We start from the raw sequence: 19,536 nt of genomic DNA, 5'->3' as shown, positions 1-19,536 counted from the left end.
TAGTTGTGAATGATCCAGGAAGTTAAAATGTGAAGACCGGGTTTTTCAAGGAGAAGGAATGGCTCAATCTGACAAAAGGGGGCAAAGAACAATTTTCTTTTAATGGACATTGAAGAACAGGAGCAATAGAGTGGATGGGTACTAGGCAATGGAAGCCTGCTGAGAATACATCTGAGATGTCATGAAATGGGATGAGAGAACTCCCACTGGGAATACAATGAGCAAGACTTGAGGTAAGCCAGGCTATTAACAGCCAGTGGTAATATAGGCTGCTGGGAATACCTCTTGTCGGCACAGCACGGGAAGGTGAGGCTGTGATGAACTTTGCACTTTTTTTTTACAAAAAGATCTGTTTTCTGTCTCTCACTTACTACTGGTTTAACAAACTACTAGGGGCTCATTTGCCCCTTTGAGTGTCAATCAAGCCCTGGCACAATAATCCAACACACATTTCACAAAATTATTTACCTAATTGCAGGCAGCTTAATGGACTGAGTACAATACTTTCCATTATCACCAGTCCACTATTATATCTGCAGTAGGAGTGCATCTTGCACCAAAAATGGGTACAATGTATTTACGTTTATCATGCAGGGTATGGGTTCTATCACTGTCTCTGTGCCTTGACCGTTTTTTGTGTCCTTTCACTGTGAACTTGCAGCTCCTGTCCGATTCTGTTTACAGTTCAGTAAGGAGCAGGCATGTGTTTTGGAGAAGGAGCTTATTTGTCATACAAAGTAATGTGAACATATTGTCAGCAGTGACTTTTCTCACATTGCCAATGAAAGGCTCACGGGTGACATCAACAGTCTACTGTGTTTTTACTTGGCAAGTGAGTGTGATCATTTCCATATGGGGATAGGGTCTAGCATGTACTGCAAATTGGTCACTTACATCAATCAGCAGCTTTTAAAAATTTGAATCCGGAATTGTCATTTCTACCCTTAAATATAACACATGATGATGTTCTGCAAAAAGTGTGCCAAGTATCTGATAGCAGCAAAGCTGTCAGTATGCAAAGTGCATAGTCAACATCAGTCCCAGGTGGTGAAAGGAGAACTGAAAGTTCTGCCTGTGCCATGCACCAGTCGAGGAAAGATTGAGGATATTAGAAGGCTTAATATGTGGCTCAAATCTGGGTGTATGGTAGAAGGATATAGGTTTATGGGCCATTGGGACTCTTTTTAGAACAGCTGGGACCCGTTCCACAGTGACAGGTGACATTTGAACTAGAGGGACATCATTGTGTTGGGGAGATGTAAGAATAGGTTAGTCAGTTTAGCCAAGGTTTTTATGATTTTCACAAACAATAGTGTAAAAATAAAAATGCATAGTAATGCAAATTCTAACCCAATGTCGTATGTAAAAGTAAAATGTGTAACACGTTATAAGAAATTGCTTGCCTTAATGCTAGAAGTGTCAAAAATAAACCAAGTGAGTTGGAGTTGTATGCAAAAGAACATAATTAAGGTATTACAGCAATAATGGAAACCTGGCTAAATAAAGATGGGGATGAGTATAACATACATGGATAAATATCGAAACATAACAGCAGTAGTTTTTAGAAGTAATCAGCGTTTCATAACAAAGTATGTTAATGCACCAACACAAGCTGAAGACTGTCTAAATTTAGTATTTTTCAATGGATCATTTCATGTCAAATCAACCAATGGCCCACACAATTCAGACTCAAAAAATTCTGGAAAAATTACCAAGTTTACCCATATTAGTCAGGAGACAGTATGTGATGAAATTAAAACATTTGATGACCCTGCCTGGTCAAAGTAGCCCCCTTGAAATTGAAAAAATGTAATTTGAGTTTTTGGCTGAGCTATGTTTAGGCCTCAGAAACACATACTTGTAAACAGTACAGACTTTTGATATTTTTTTTCCCTTATTCAGGTAACTATAAATGCTTTCTGAAAAAGCAATAAAGAGAAACGTAACTGTATCAGAGTTTAAACAGTAGACCTCTCAAATCCACAAAATCATTTAAGAATTCATTTTCAAAGCACACTAACTGCAGGTGGGAACGTGAAGATAATTTTAAAAATATTTTTCATTTATTCTACATTGTCCCTTCTTTCTTAAAACACAATCCTTACCTTTCTAATGCAAATTTTTCATATTTAATTTTCCATCTTAAACATAGGCTGAATGCGCCATGTGTCAATACAGTAATGGTTATCACTGAGTTTTCAATTAGTAAGTTATCAAAAATATAAATCTTTTTTTCAATCTTAAATGACAATGTCCTATCTCATGTTGCTGAACACATGGCCAAAAGAGAATACCACTGTTGTATCCCTACAGAAGATGGCAAACTCAGTCAGCCGGGTGTCTGGTAAAGACAGTCAATTGACTTCTGACTATTCACCACTGAAGCAGCAGCTGAGATCCTGCCCTCTCATGATAACATCCCCATGGATCAGATGCGTCGAATTAGACCATTGCCTTATTGGAGGCTATGCTAGGTGAATGTATGATTAAAATAATTTGTGACAAGAGCGAATCGGAATCAGACATCCTGAAATGTTTTTTTGTTTTTTTTTTATATTCATTTTATTGCAATCCATACAAAGCAATCAAGTTTTTACAAAAAGAAAAATTGAGTTAAGAACAGATCGATCTCCACCCCTGAGAGAGAGAGCAAGCCAAACGGGGTAAAATTTAAGGCTTGTAAACATACCTAAATTAATAAATTCTCTGTGCTTTATGAACTTATTTTAAAATATTACTGATTAGATCCTGCTATGTTTTGAAAAAAGTCTGTACGGATCCTCTGAGTATTTGATTTTTTCCAATTTCAAATAATATAACACATCGGTTTCCCACTGACTTAAAAGAGGAGAGTTTGGGTTCTTCCAGTTTATCAGAATGAGTCTGCGTGCTAAGAGTGTAGTGAATGCAATCACAATTTGTTTGTCTTTCTTCACTTTAAGCCCCTCTGGAAGAAACCCAAACACAGCTGTTAATGGGTTAGGAGGGATTGTGAGTCCAAGGCTGTCTGAAAAGTAATTCAAAATTTTTATCCAGAATAATGTTAATTTGGTGCAGGCCCAGAACATGTGACCCAGTGAGGCTGGGGCTTGGTTGCAATGTTCGCAGGTTGGATCATGCCCTGGAAACATTTTGGAGAGTTTTAGTCGAGACAGATGTGCTCGATATATAATTTTGAGTTGTATAATTGTATGCTTTGCGCATATGGAGCTCGAGTGAATTCTCTGCATTGCTACTTTCCATTCCTTTTCTGATATATTAATTGAGAGATCTTTTTCCCAGTGTCCTCTTGGATCTTTGAAAGGAAGGGATTGTAAAATGGTTTTATTTATTGTAGAGATGGAGTCTAATTCCTTGAGATTGAGCAATATTTTTTCCAGCATGGATGAGGGTGCAAGATGAGGAAAATCTGAAAGGTTCTGTTTAACAAAGTTCCTGATTTGAAGATAGTGAAAGAAATGTGTAGCTGGTATGTTAAATTTGGAATGTAATTGTTCATAGGATGCAAAGACATTGTCTATATAAAGATCTCTAAGCAAGTTAATTCCAAATTTTTTCCAGATATTAAAACTGCATATGTTTGTGAAGGTTGAAAGAGGTGGTTCTCTTGCAGGGGTGCCACAGATAGAAGCTTCTCCGTCTTAAAATGCTTTCTACATTGGTTCCAGATTTTAAGTAAGTGGAGCACAATTGGGTTATTAGTGTACAGTAATCCCTCGCTATATCGCGCTTTGACTTTCGCGGTTTCGCTCTATCGCGGATTTTATATGAAAGCATAACTAAATATATAATGCGGACTTTTCGCTGCTTCGCAGGTTCTGCGGATAATGTGTCTTTTTACTTCCTGTACATGCTTCCTCAGTTGGTTTGCCCAGTTGATTTCATACAAGGGACGCTATTGGCGGATGACTGAGAAGCTAACCAATCAGAGCACACAGTTAAGTTCCTGCTTGCTGAATGCAGTGTTAACCAGGAAGTCTCGTCTCGCTCATTCAGCATCAACGTGTTTCGCTGGGTAAAGAGTTGTGCTCTTTTGTGTTTATCTTTGTGCATAGTCAAGCCCTTCATTATGGCTCCAAAACGATCTGCTACTGCTTCAGGGGCCATGCCCAAGTGCAAACGGAAGATGTTAACGATCGCCGAAAAGGTAAACGTTTTGGATTTGTTGAAGGCTACGATTCTTTTTATTTAAAAAGTAGGAAAGGAATATAAGATCTACGGCCGCAGTGTCCTTTTAACCAGGGTGCAAAACAAGTTGTAAGTGGATGTAATAAGGCAGTAGTCTGGATGGAATCTACTTTAGGGATTTGGATTGAAGACTGCCAGAAGAAGAACAACGGTAGTGCTACACAATCGCCTGAAGTGGCTCCTTTAAGGGCTGTAACGCTCTCCTTTGTTGTGCAGTAAAATAAAACTCATTGTTATCGGACAAGTCATCTTGTCATTGTTGGTGAGTAACCATAACTAATTTTCTACTTACAGTACTTAGTACATGTACGTACGTTTAGTGTCACTGTACTCACATTTACTGTATACTATTTTTGTTGCATTGTACGTATTTATTGCTGGTGGCCTGTCTATCGTAATGGCTGTAACATGTGATATCGAAGACACTCAATATCTTTAAAATAATATTTAGGTTTTACTGTATATAAACAGTGTGTTTATATACATAATTTCAATGAATCTTACCTAATATCTAAGAGAATACAAAGGGATTATGCTGTATAACTCTGCGGGGAATATTTATAAAGTGTGGGAGAGTTTATAAGGGCTTAAAATATATAAAAATAACCATAGAAACATATGGTTTATATTTCGCGGATTTTCACCTATCGCGGCGGGGTCTGGAAAGCAACCCCCGCGATCGAGGAGGGATTACTGTATTGCCGATAACGTGTGTTTATTGGAGCACAGAGCAAGGAATACAAAGAGGTACTGCAGGATTTTACTTCTATTGCGGTCCAAGCCTGTGTATGTTCTTCTATTTGTGTCCAGGTTCTTATCACCTGTATATTTGCTGCCCAGTAATAAAACTGGAAGTTAGGTAGAGCCATGCCGCCTTCTGCCTTTTGTCTTTGTAGGGTCGCTCTTTTGATGCGCGGATGTTTTGAATTCCAAATAAATGAGGTTATTGTTGAATCTAATTGCTTAAAGAATGATTTATTAATGTATATTGGGATGTTTTGAAATAACAAAAGGAGCTTAGGAAGAATATTCATCTTATCAGTGTTAATTCTTCCAGCTAGAGCAGTGGTTCTCAACCTGTGGGGCGGGCCCCCCTAAGGGGGCGTGAAGTAACAAAAAGGGGGGCGTGAAGATGTGAAAAAAAGAAAACAACAATCAAAAATATGAAAAAAACATCTGTTGAAACCAAAACAAATTGACTTAAACAAATTCTTATACTAGAACAATAAATATAGAGTTAGATAAATGTCAATAAAAGTTAAGTAGGTATAATAAAATATGCATCTACATTTCAAAAAAATGTTAGGGGGGGCGCGATTAAACCTGTTATGAAAACTCGGGTCGCATATACTTAAAGGTTGAGAAACGCTGAGCTACAGTGAGATGAAGAGTTGACCATCTATGCAAGTCTTGTTTAATTTTTTCCATGCAGATGGCGAAATTTTGCTGATATAGAGCTTTATGTTTACTTGTGATGTTTACCCCTAGGTATTGAAACTGTTCTGCAATGATAAAAGGTAGGGTATCTAATCTAATATTATATGCTTGAGAGTTCACTGGAAAGAGTACATTTTTATTCAGATTAATTCTGAGACCAGAGATCTTTTGAAATTCTGTGAGTGCTGCTATGACTGCAGGCACAGAATTTTCTGGGTCCGAAATATACAGTACCATATCATCTGCATATAATGAGATTTTCTGTTCCAGTCCTTCTCTGCTAATCCCCTTTATCTGATCAGTATCTCGACAATGTATTGCCAGTGGTTCAATGGCAATCGCAAACAGCAGCGGTGACAAGGGGCATCCTTGTCTAGTGCCACATTCTAATTTAAAGTAGTCTGAGCAAATGTTATTGATGCAAACTGAAGCTTCTGGGTTAGTATGGAGTAATTTAATCCATGCACAAATGTTCAGGCCAAACCCAAACTTCTCCAATGTAGTAAAAAGGTATTTCCATTCAATCATGTCGAATGCCTTTTCTGCATCCAATGATAATATTATTTCTGGGGTGTTTGATTTAGTTAGCGAGTATATTACATTAAACTGGCGTCGAAGATTTGAAGATAAGTGTCGGCCCCTAATAAATCCAGTTTGGTCTTGTGATATTACCGAGGGGAGCATTTTCTCCATCCTTCTGGCTATGATTTTAGAGAGTATGTTAACGTCGTTATTCAGAAGTGAAATTGGTCTGTATGATGCACATTGTAATAAGTCCTTATTTTGTTTTGGAAAGACAGTGATTAATGCTTGGCGAAAGGTTTGTGGAAGAAATTGGTTATCTCTGGCTTCTGTAAATGTTGCTAATAGGAGGGGAGCTAGCTGAGCGGAGAATTTCTTGTAAAACTCTGCAGTGTAGCCATCGGTGCCTGCTGTTTTTCCACCTTGGAGTGACTTTATAGCATCTAGTAATTCTGATAACGCCAGTCTTTTGTGTGAAAAAAAAAGAAAGAAAAATATCAATTATACGAGGGACATTCAAAAAATTTTCACACTTATATTTTCAATGGAAGCGGTGAAGATGGGAGGATTAGTAATTTTGCATTAAAAACTTTTTACAACGCTAGGAAAATTGCATCACAAACAAAGGTGACTATGTAGAAAAGTAATTTAATTTGTTTTTGAAATCCTTAATAAATAAAGTTAAAAAATAAAGTGCAGAAACTTTTTGAATGTCTCTCGTATTTGATAAATAGGATTTCAGAGTTGTAGCAATATAGACATCTGAAATGCTGCAATGCAGGAAAAATCAAGGAAGGACAGGAGAGTGACATGCATACAGATGAAATAATTAAGGATTTAAAAACACAGTTTCAACTGGAGTCAGTTATGGTGATTCTAGTGTTAAAAAGACTTTGTGAGAGTATAATAATTATGTAATAGATTATATATATGAAATGTGTCGATTGCTTTTTTGTTATTGAAAGTCAGTCAGTCTGATTCAATTTGTGGGTTTTTTGCAAACCCATTCCTCATGTCATGTGGTCTGTTCAAACATAACATTTGCGGACTAGGGAAGTATAATTCAGTGTACTGAGTAATTGTTAAAACATGTTTTGACAGCAATGAGCACTCTTCAAAGTGGAATAGTCATGATTTTCTATCTTTTAATAGCAATAAATAACTTTTTCCTGTAAGAGCTTTGGAATTAAAAAAAAAATAAAAAATAAAAAAAATCACAGCATAAAATGATGCAGCTGTCTTCACATACTTTAAATCAGAAAAGAGTAGTTCAGAGACATCTCTGGTCTAAGTATTGTGCTGGGGACAAAAACTCGAAAACCCAAGAATCAATGCAGTGGTTAGAGGAAGGTTGGCTATTCACAGCTTAGTCTATTCAGCTGTGTGCAGCTTTCTTGTACTGAGTCTGGCAAGAAGGAGCTTCCAGATTTAATTCAAAATGTTTTATTATTTATCTTGCAGGAAAACATTTCAAACTTATTAATGAAATTACAGTGAAGCTATATTATTTAACACTAGAATTACCAGAGCCTACGAAAAAACCTGTAGATCCGGCCCACCTTAAATCCATTCATACCTCTCTGCCAGCATCCTTTGTCCTCTAAATGTGCCCATAAAGACAAGCTGCAAGCAGCCGGCTATTCCATGCCCCCACTGACTTAGAACATGCACGAACTTCTCCCAGCTCATGTCTTGATTGATTATCTGGGAGTGAAGTGGAGTTTTAGAATGGAAATAATAGATCGTTATTTGGAACACTTGCAATTCATGTGTGTTCCATTTCTACAGTAATCTGCGTAAACACATTGTTAAAACAGAAACTTTTTCATATTTTAGTACGTGCCGCGTACTGTTTGCATTATTTTACAGTAAAACTATTTGAATATATTCTATATATATATATTCTATATATATATATATATATATATATATATATATATATATATATATATATATCAGCGCTTCCCGATTCATTTTACCCTCGCACTCCCTTGGTTTGAGAAGAACTATGAAAAAATATGAGGTTAATGCAGAAAAACAGATCACCAATTGAAGCTTCATGAATAATGGATTCTTTATTCGCCGTCAATAATTGTTTTGGTAAAGCCATACTCAGTGTAATCCTCCTTCCATGTTCTAAATTTTTCACGACTAGCCGTGATTAAATGAACGGTAAAAAAGTAAGAGCGAAGCGAGGGTGACTTATCCAGGCAGGCAGGCGTCAGCTCAATAGCTCGAATTTGGATATAAGTAGGTTCTATTTAGTCGACAGAAATATCTTTGGTAGGAATGTAAGTTGAATACTGTGTTGTGACAACATGTTGACTTTAATCTCGATGCTTATGACAAGAATAAAGTCGACGTTGACACTTTTTCTATCGTGTCGTTTCTTGTGACTGAAGACAGAGAGATATAATTAAAGTTAGTAAAAAATCTTTTATTAATACACACCAGGCAAAGGTAAAATGACAGAAGAGCACAGTCCTAGGACACCTGCCCTTCATCTGCCTCGAGGGGTCGGTGTCCCAAATCTTTTATAGGGCCTTTGTCTTATGACTTTAGCTGCACAAGAATTTCAAACCGTTACATCTTACAACATTTTGCTTTAATCAGCATTTACCACATCCTTTAAGTTCATCAGTTGGTCACTTGTGGTTTTTTGTTCATTAGAAGAAACAAGAAGTTGCACTTGTCATGTGCACTATGGACAAGACAGGGTCTGCATGACTTTTGTCACATACACCACATTGATCAAACTGTTTATTATTTTTCCACATTGACATGTTGATTTTATTCTTGTAATTTATCATTGTTAACTAAACTTCATCTTAAAATGAATATTCAGTTTACTAGATTTTCTCAAACCCCGTCAATAAGTTATGTAGCACATTAAATGCTTTGTGTTAAGTGTTTCCCGAGCCATGTTAATCGCTACATGCTTCTAAAACTGACTTCCTCTTGCACTAAGAGGAGGCACAGGCAGCACACAGAATATATTAATTTCATGATATTTCTGCTCCGTGAAAATTTACAATGCTAAGATAAATACTTGATATAATTTTCATGATGAAATGCATTAAAGCATGTATTAATCATGTGGGAGCACGGTAGCGTGGAGGTTGCACTGCTGCCTCGCAGCAAGGTGGTCTCAGGTGTACCCTGCCTTGAATTTGCATGTTTTTCTGGTGGGTTTACTCGGCGTGCTTCAGTTTCCTTTCAAAGTCATGTAGGATGTGGGGTTTTGTTATGCTATATTGACCCTGCTAGTGTACAGTGGTGTGAAAAACTATTTGCCCCCTTCCCGATTTCTTATTCTTCTGCATGTTTGTCACACAAAATGTTTCTGATCATCAAACACATTTAACCATTAGTCAAATATAACACAAGTAAACACAAAATGCAGTTTTTAAATGATGGTTTTTATTATTTAGGGAGGAAAAAAAATTCAAACCTACATGGCCCTGTGTGAAAAAGTAATTGCCCCCTGAACCACTTTGCGTTTCTGCCATTCGTGTTGTGAAGAGGGGGGTTGAACGCACCCCAAGGGGACGCAGTCACTCTTCCGAAACCCCCTCTTAAATGGTGATACAATGGGAAATAAATACAGGGTTTTTTTTTTTTTAACCTCCTCTTTGCTTGATCAGCTGCTGGCTTGCTGCTGCTGCCATGCCACGTGATCTTTATCTCGTGCAGTGCTTCAAACATTTAAAAGCCTGCACAGCAGCTATCCTACTTGTTGTCTTTTATTTCCAGCACCGGGCATGGTTTAATCTCTTGGCATAAAGTCTCGTCTTCCGGGACGTGAGTTCTTGATATTTTGTAGTTTATAATTTAAAAACGGAATAAGAATCTGAAAATCTAAAAACATCACATTAAAGTTTGATAAATTCTGAAATGAATGATACCAAACATAGAGTATATACTGTATGTATTGCTCATATTCACCCCGTGATGTGCTGGCGTTCAGGATTTGCTCCTGCCTCGCACACAATGCTTGCTGGGCTAGGATGGGCGCAACCCTGAATGGATGGCATAATTAAACATGTATAACAAAGATTTTTTTTAAAGTTCTGAACACTCCGTTTATAACTAGTTTTAATTTCAGAAAAACAATTATTGTGTGGCGATTGGTTATGTGGAGAAAGAAAAAGGAAGTATAGGAACTGACGGTTTAGTACGTTGGACAGAGACAGCACGCATGCAATAAAGAAAGCCCGTACAGAAGAACATCCATTGAATTCTGTGTTTGTGTCTCTGGCCACCAGATCACGAACCCAACATTTACACAATATTTAAGTTAAACCTGAGCGATACCCATCCATCCATCCACTTTTTTGGAGCCTCGTCACACCTGCCATAAAGTTCTCTAAACTGAACGTACACCTGGGGACCCCTTACTGCGAGGGAGCAGCAGCACTGCCACACTACCGTGCATGTTTAATACCTGCTTTAATGCATTTCATCCTGAAAATTATATCAAGTATTTATCTTGGCATTCTACATTTTCAGAGAGCAGGAATATCATGAAGTGAATGTATTCTGTGCGGTGATCGCTGCCTGCACCTGCTCTTAGTGTAGGAGGAAGTCAGTTTAAGAAGTGCATAGTGATTAACAACTGGGTCAGGGAACATTTAACACAAAGCATTTAATATGCTACATTAACTTATGAAGGGGTTTGAGAAAATCTAGTAAATTAAACAAAGTTTAATTTATGACATTCTACTTTAATTATAAAATAAACTATGAGAATAACGTGGAAATATCGATAATAAAGTCAACATGTCGACTTTATTCTTGACATATAGTTTTTTTTTTCTTCCCTGTGTCCGTATTTTTTTTCCTTCACCATGGCCCTAATGCATTTATAATGCTATTTGTGGTACGGAATTGTAAGTTGCAGTTTTATTATTTACTAGCAAAATACCCGAGCCTCGCAGCGGAGAAGTAGTGGGTTAAAGAAGTTATAACCTTTTGTAAGTAGTGCCTGGAGGATTCAGTGTGGAGAAACTCTAGAGACAGCGTGTGTATTAACTTGTGGATTTTTCTGTGAGTATTTGGTGGCAGTGTGACGAAGTTGCTTCGGAAGACGGCATTAGCCACGGAGCTCAGCTCAGAGAGAAATGAGGTGAATGGGAGGGGAGATGATGACGTCACTCCTCCACCCGCCTTAACTGTCAATCCCCCCACAAACACAGTCTCTTGAAATTTGCAGAAGCACAGTCTTTCACCAGCAATTTGAACTTAGTTAGAAAGTGATCAAAACTGTCGTTTATACCCTGCGTCCTCTCATTAAACTTGTATCCCGCATTAGCCGTGGGCATGACAAACGCCAGTGGCAGCCTGTCTATGAACTTAATTTAAACTTTAGGTTTACACCGTGCTTTGTTTCCGAAGTAGCTGCAGGCATGAATATGCTTGTACAGTATGTGTCACTCGCTCGTTTCTTATTGTTTCGCTGCCTTCTCAATTGTATAATGCATGTTTTCTTCAGCGCTTTTTGGAGCTCTTCCTGGTTTTCTACGTAATGCGTTGACAGTCAGTTCACGTGATTACGTGGGAGGCGTGATGATGTCACATGAAACTCCGCCCCCCCCCACTGCTGTCGAGCTCAACTCCATTACATTATATGGAGAAAAATAGGTTCCAGTTATGGCCATTATGCGTAGAATTTCGAAATGAAACCTGCCCAACTTTTGAAAGTAAGCTGTAAGGAATGAGCCTGCCAAATTTCAGCCTTACACCCACAGTTGGGGAATTAGTGATGAGTCAGTGAGTGAGTGAGTCAGTCAGTGCGTGAGTGAGTGAGTCAGTGAGGGCTTTGCCTTTTATTAGTATAGATAAAAAACGTTTTTTGTTATGAACTGGTATACCGCCCAGCACTATTCAAGAGCAATCCTCTTGGATCTGTGTGCTGTTAGGATACTAGGATATATACAGTGGTGTGAAAAACTATTTGCCCCCTTCCTGATTTCTTATTCTTTTGCATGTTTGTCACACAAAATGTTTCCAAACCTACATGGCCCTGTGTGAAAAAGTAATTGCCCCCTGAACCTAATAACTGGTTGGGCCACCCTTAGCAGCAATAACTGCAATCAAGCGTTTGTGATAACTTGCAATGAGTCTTTACAGCTCTGGAGGAATTTTGACCCACTCATCTTTGCAGAATTGTTGTAATTCAGCTTTATTTGAGGGTTTTCTAGCATGAACCGCCTTTTTAAGGTCATGCCATAGCATCTCAATTGGATTCAGGTCAGGACTTTGACTATGCCACTCCAAAGTCTTCATTTTGTTTTTCTTCAGCCATTCAGAGGTGGATTTGCTGGTGTGTTTTGGGTCATTGTCCTGTTGCAGCACCCAAGATCGCTTCAGCTTGAGTTGACGAACAGATGGCCGGACATTCTCCTTCAGGATTTTTTGGTAGACAGTAGAATTCATGGTTCCATCTATCACAGCAAGCCTTCCAGGTCCTGAAGCAGCAAAACAACACCAGACCATCACACTACCACCACCATATTTTACTGTTGGTATGATATTCTTTTTCTGAAATGCTGTGTTCCTTTTACGCCAGATGTAACGGGACATTTGCCTTCCAAAAAGTTCAACTTTTGTCTCATCAGTCCACAAGGTATTTTCCCAAAAGTCTTGGCAATCATTGAGATGTTTCTTAGCAAAATTGAGACGAGCCCTAATGTTCTTTTTGCTTAACAGTGGTTTGCATCTTGGAAATCTGCCATGCAGGCCGTTTTTGCCCAGTCTCTTTCTTATGGTGGAGTCGTGAACACTGACCTTAATTGAGGCAAGTGAGGCCTGCAGTTCTTTAGACGTTGTCCTGGGGTCTTTTGTGACCTCTCGGATGAGTCGTCTCTGTGCTCTTGGGGTAATTTTGGTCGGCCGGCCACTCCTGGGAAGGTTCACCACTGTTCCATGTTTTTGCCATTTGTGGATAATGGCTCTCACTGTGGTTCGCTGGAGTCCCAAAGAAATGGCTTTATAACCTTTACCAGACTGATAGATCTCAATTACTTCTGTTCTCATTTGTTCCTGAATTTCTTTGGATCTTGGCATGATGTCTAGCTTTTGAGGTGCTTTTGGTCTACTTCTCTGTGTCAGGCAGCTCCTATTTAAGTGATTTATTGATTGAAACAGGTGTGGCAGTAATCAGGCCTGGGGTGGCTACGGAAATTGAACTCAGGTGTGATACACCACAGTTAGGTTATTTTTTAACAAGGGGCAATTACTTTTCCACACATGGCCATGCAGATTTGGATTTCTTTCTCCCAAAATAATAAAAACCATCATTTAAAAACTGCATTTTGTGTTTACTTGTGTTATATTTGACTAATGGTTAAATGTGTTTGATGATCAGAAACATTTTGTGTGACAAACATGCAAAAGAATAAGAAATCAGGAAGGGGGCAAATAGTTTTTCACACCACTGTACTTGATATTACTTCCATGATGAAATGTATTAAAGTGTGCATATTATATTTTACAGATAAATTGTCAACTTCATTCAAATAATGTATACAGTACTGTGAATAATTAAACACATGGGAGCACTGTGGTGTGGCAGAAGCACTACTTTGGTTTTCTTTCAAAGCATGCAGGTTAGGGGATTTGGTGATGCTAAATTGACACTACCAGTGTATGTGTAGTCTTGTATTTACCCTGCGATGAGCTGGTGCTCCATCCAGGGACTGTTCCCACCTCACACTCGATGCTTGCTTGGACTGGCGTAACCATGGAAGGATGGATGAATGGAATAATTAAAGATGTATAATGAAGATTTTGAATGTTCCTTTGAAGCTTTGGCATTCTAAGCTTACAGCTGGATTTACATTAATTTCAGATGCTTATTGTGGGGAGATTGGTTATGTGGAGAAAAAAAATCGGAAGGACAGGAATTGATAGTTGGTATGTTTGACACAGACAGTAGTGCTGCAATAAATTATTTCATCCAGAGGCAGGAACAATCCCCAGGCAGGGCACCAGCTCATCGCTACAGCTGTGGCACCATGCTCCCACATATTTAATACATGGGTTAATGAATTTCATCATGAAAATGATATCAAGTATACATCTTAGTATTCTAAAATGTTCAGAGAGCTTTAATATTATGAATGTAATGTATTGTGTGGCGATCATTGCATGCACACTCCTGCTGGTGTAAGAGAAAGCCCATTTAAGAAAAACATAGCAATTAACAAATGGATTGGAGAACACTTAGAATGTGAAGCATTTAATGTGCTACTTTAGTTACAATGGGGTTTGAGAAACACTAGTAAATTAAACATCAATTTTAAAATGAGATTTACAATGTTCTATTTTATTAACAAATAAACTATGAGATTAAAGTGTAAATTTCAAGATTAAGGTCAACCTTTGAACTTTAATCCTGATTTAGACATTTTTTTCAGATGGTGGGCTGCAAATTGCCTTTTCACAGAGACTTTGATACGTGACCACTTCTTTTTTTTGTTTCAAGCACTGTGCAACTTTCTGAACTTTAAATTCTGAGTGAATGCACCATGCTGTACCACTACATCAATTTCCTTGTGTTGTTTATACCGCTGCTTAATTCACCAGATAGTACATTATTCCTTGCCTACACTCCACTGAGTAGGACTTCCATTTCTCATTTGCTGAAATTCTTCTTTTTTTCCCCATGTACTTTCGCCATTGCCTTTTAACAAAACACTGAATGAAAGGGCTATTTATATTGATTTGCTTATTCAAATAGATTTAATTCTGGTAGGAGTTGGAGTGGGGCTGTAAGCACGTGCATGTGTGTAAAAATTCAGATTGATTGGGAGTTATAAAGGGTGAAGTGCATACAACTTTGCTTATGCACAGTTTAATGCATCAGATTTTTTTTTTTTTTTGTGCGTAAACATTTCCAGTTTTGTCCGTAGGCCATGTTTTAGTGTGAATTCTACACACAGTGTTGTACATGAGGCCGCTAAGGATAAATTCTGAGCTTCCTGAATCAAAGTAGCCGCTTTGCACAGTACACTCTCATCTACCACAGAAACACACAGTCACAACTCTGAGCACCTCGCTACAGTCAACTTTGATGGGTGAAAATTACAGTTTAATTTCATTGCACTTTTCATTTAATTTTACACTTTTTTCTTAATAGACACTTTTATCCAAAACAACTTACAAAAGAGGTCAACATGATCAAGTAAACATCAGCCAGGGAGACTGTTTGGAAACAAGTGTTACTAAACAAGAGTACAAAATTGATCACCAAAAATGAGCTTGGAGCAAAATGCAATGTAGTATAATTAATTGTTTACAAAACCTAATAGCTAATACAGTTAAGACAGAAATTCACCAAACAAGAGGGACTCTTCAGATGCTTCTTAAAAACATTGAGAGTGTCAGAATTTCATATTGAGGCGGGCAGCTTGTTCCACCAGATAAGAGAGTCTGGTTTGAGATTTGACACCAGGCAGAGGTGGAATCAGCAGACAACATTCAATAGTAGGCCTGCGTGGGTGAGAACATTTCCTGTTATGTATGGTGTTAAGTATTTGTTCATTTACATATTTTAAAAAGTGATATATAGTACCTGCCAAATAATACAAAGAGTACACAACATCTGTTTTACCTTAATTGGGGCTAATCAGGTGTATGCAATTTTTGCATCCTCTTGTGAGGATCAAACCTTGGATGTCACTGCCAAGGTGGCTAGCTCGCTTACTTGACAGGGTGTAAGCATTACCTGGTAGGTGACCACCCAAATATCAGATTGTGATCAGATCTGTGCATGCAATACCCCGATCTACACCCTGTCAATTAACCAAACTGTCAGGATGTACATAATTTACTATATGGCTCATGTACCATAATGTGGGTTTTAGTATAATGACAATAAACACAGGCTATTGAAATTAAAAATTAATTAACAAATAAAAACATTAGTGCTAAACAAAAATATATACAGGTTATTCAATAATGGCTGGCACAGTAATAAACTCTTCTCATGGTAATTTGTCTAAAGTGAAGAGTGTAGAAAAAGTGTCATAAACGGGCTCAAAAGATAGTATACAAAATAAAACTCTAAGATGATATCTCAAAAATGCAATAAACAGCACGAAAAAAAAAACCAGTTTCAGCGTGCAGCTCTGTAGGACACTATTTTAGGCAAGTATGAGACAACTCATCAGGTACAAACTAGAAATACTTAACACCTAATCGAAAATGTCAAAATGTTTTGAAAAGTTCTTAACTTGTTTGATAATGTAAATACTGCAACATCTTTACATAAAAAATCAAAAACGAATTGAAACTTATTCAAATTCGATTATAACAATGACCAAATGAGTCTGAGTGTCGTTTGCCAACTCTTGTTCTTTTGTCCTGCATTTCTTGCTTTTGATCACAGAGTTTCAGTTATTTTATTTGTACACCAAAAATTTAGATAAGGTAAAACCTTTTTAAACTCATGTGGAGATTACTCTTATTACTACACGTTTCCTACTTTTCTAAATAAAAGCAATTTTCAACACACTAAGAAAAACTCTTATCGATTTTACATAACAGTATATTCCTTAATGCACTGTATCACCAGTGGAGGAAATACGTTTAGTTTCGTGGTGGGGAAATAAAAACATGGCCAAAAACTCAATAATTTCACTGCAAAGCATTCATCGGAGGTAACTTGTTCTCTGCACCTCGACAGAAACAAAACAGGAAAAGACGATTAACCAAAGTGACGTTGGCTTAATTGTACTGCGAAATACACACTAATAAAATCATGTTCGCACAACAAACATAAGTCATCACTTATTAAGCCTGTAAAATACAGAGATATTTTCTACATCAATAATGGCTGGCACAGTAATAATAACTTAATAAACAACACAAAACAGGCCACATTTCCAGCTAATTGTTTTTAATTATGAAATACTATTAACATGTTTACCTTAGCAACCTTCGGTATTCTCTGTTTTCCAGCAGCAGTCGAAGCCATTTTTAGCGTTATAGACAAATATACGACACCGATCAACAATAACGCTTTAAAAACGTGTTTATATTTTCCTAGACAGTCCGGCGAGCCGCCATGAAGTTGAGCGCAGGCGCGGTACCCTTTCACCTTTGACAGGAGGTCGTTGTTACGGTGACACTGAAAGCGTCCCGTTTCCACGGTGATGATAGTTTCTCTTTCGTCGTTTGAGAGCTCGAGTGAGAACCATTTTTGACTGCATCTTTCCTAAACCACAGAAGGTACTGTAACGGAGCGGTTTATGTATGTTTATTTTACAGGTATAAGCTGTTCATTCCAATGTTTACAATAGTTAAATCACATCACATTTTCAGTTCAGATTAAAACATTTAAAAATGTCTTCCACACTTCCTCAAAGTTTACTTTCATTGTTGAAATTACGAAGTTCCTGCGGTAGATCGTTTTAATTACAGAGTAACACTGGCGAAGTCACATCACTTCTACCATAAAGCATTAATATTCTGCATGAAGACGAGTGTCTGGTTATTTCAACAACACAGGTTTTTCTCCCGGCTATTTTATGACAATATTTTTCCCTGCTGCGAATAAGTTACCGTTGTTTAGTAAAAAATACCATTAACGGGGAGATACAAGGAACGGAAAACGAAGCAGTTCTAAATTCTCCGCAGCCCCGAACACAATCCAGAAATTTGCAAATTTATTATTAAAGGTTCGCCGTGATGTGACTAATGGAATACATGATAATGTCCTAATAATACATGAATGGTAGTCAATTATTTGTGTTTTTTACTGTTTATATTATTCTTTGAAATACGGCTTGTTAAAAATAGTTTTTTACAGTGTGAATTATAACATAAAGTATAAAAAATTCAGTACTGCAAAAATACCAGTAACAAAATAAGATATACAAAATTATTTTAAAAAACAAATGCTTGAAATAAGCAAAGATATCTGCCTGCACAGCAAGAAAATTTTACCTGATAAGACTCTGATGAAGTAATCTGATGTAGTAAGCAAGTTTAGAAATAAAAACAGCCTAGAAATGTTTGGTTCTTGAAACAAGAAAATACACCATGGACTGCTCCCTATTTTTAACGTCAGAATTTTCTTGGAATTATACTTAATATTCAGGTCAGATAATTGAAAACCAGTTCTCTTAAATGAAGAAAGATTATCTTGCATGCACAATGTTAAATGAGATATTTAATCTCATGAGGTAAAATATGATATGTATTCCCTTAAAATAAGACATTTATATATGTTAAAGTATACTTTTTGCAGGTTGGGGGCCAAGTTAATGGCAGAAAATAATTTTTATCATTTGTTAGAATATAGAAACAAATAAAGTAAGCTTATGTATACACATAAAGTTTCATGACCCTGTTTAATTCACTGGCTGACAAGCAATTCTTCAATGTTTGCAGGTGACTAAATAAAAATAGATTTCACTAATGGATGAATCTCATGGCCCTAAGGCCCCGAAAAATTGTACCTCAATGGAAAGTTAATTTAATTGTGATCAAATCAGAGAAAACCACAATGGTGTTTTGTATTTAATAGTAAGAACAATCCCAGCAACAGTCTCCAATTTACATAGATGGTATCATGTCTGGCTGCAAGCCAGTAGCATCAAGTTCCACCTGTATCTTTTTTATTTTGATCTTAATTATGTTTTGGATGCAAAAATGTATGCAGAGAAATAATTATCAACACTACATGCCATAAATAATGTCAAAAGCAAAATTGTGTATTATGTTAAATTATGCAGTGATCTCTTATCATAGAAAAAAGTTTCCCCAAATTGTAAAAAATTAAGATATTCACGCTTCTATTTGTTTCTTTTGCATTATGATGTGTATTTATTTTATATTTTTTTGTCTGTAAATATAACATCTTTTGATTTCCCTTGAATTTTCCATTGTCATCTGCAGTATTCTGAAAGTTAAGCCAATTACTTTAACAATGCTCTTTAAGAAATCAAAATTGTTGTTATATTTGTCTGTCTTGCATTTTTCATTAAAATTATCACTTCAGTTCATCATTCCATCGTTAATATTCAATAAATTTAAACCTATGGCTCACATTTTTTTGTCAGGCTTATATTGTAATATAATCATTTAAAATGCCCTTTGTCCAAAAACTAGGGTAAAAGGCCTTGCATTGATTAGTATGTATTTAAGTAATGTAATGTACATTTTATTGTTTTATTGTTTTAAGATAAATGCCATTATTTACTACATAGTTACAGTTAAAATATCTTGATAACTACTAATACAGTATTCCCATGAGTTTTAAATGTACTGTTTGGTTGGACTCTTTTGATAATATTTAGTTTTTTTATTTTTGGCCATATATTTAAAATGTAGTATAAATGCTTGTGTAAAATAATAAATTATATATACAATGCAATCTAAAAC

The 19,536-nt window shown here is 36.8% G+C and overlaps 2 protein-coding genes across 2 annotated transcripts in view; one reads left to right on the top strand and one right to left on the bottom strand.

Moving 5' to 3' along the window:
- The window catches only part of LOC120525608 (crooked neck-like protein 1), a 59,494-nt gene extending 42,264 nt beyond the window's left edge, over window positions 1–17,230 (bottom strand). Inside the window, 1 exon segment of the mRNA XM_039748030.1 lies at window positions 17,078–17,230. Coding sequence (XP_039603964.1) covers window positions 17,078–17,125 — 48 coding nt within the window. The 5' untranslated portion in view covers window positions 17,126–17,230.
- Window positions 1–19,536, top strand: part of cfap61 (cilia and flagella associated protein 61) — a 337,473-nt gene that overhangs the window by 63,080 nt on the left and 254,857 nt on the right. The window lies entirely within an intron of this gene.

Source organism: Polypterus senegalus, chromosome 3 (genome assembly GCF_016835505.1).
Source record: "Polypterus senegalus isolate Bchr_013 chromosome 3, ASM1683550v1, whole genome shotgun sequence".
Taxonomy (NCBI): domain Eukaryota; kingdom Metazoa; phylum Chordata; class Cladistia; order Polypteriformes; family Polypteridae; genus Polypterus; species Polypterus senegalus.
This window is presented reverse-complemented; position numbering and strand designations above follow the sequence as displayed.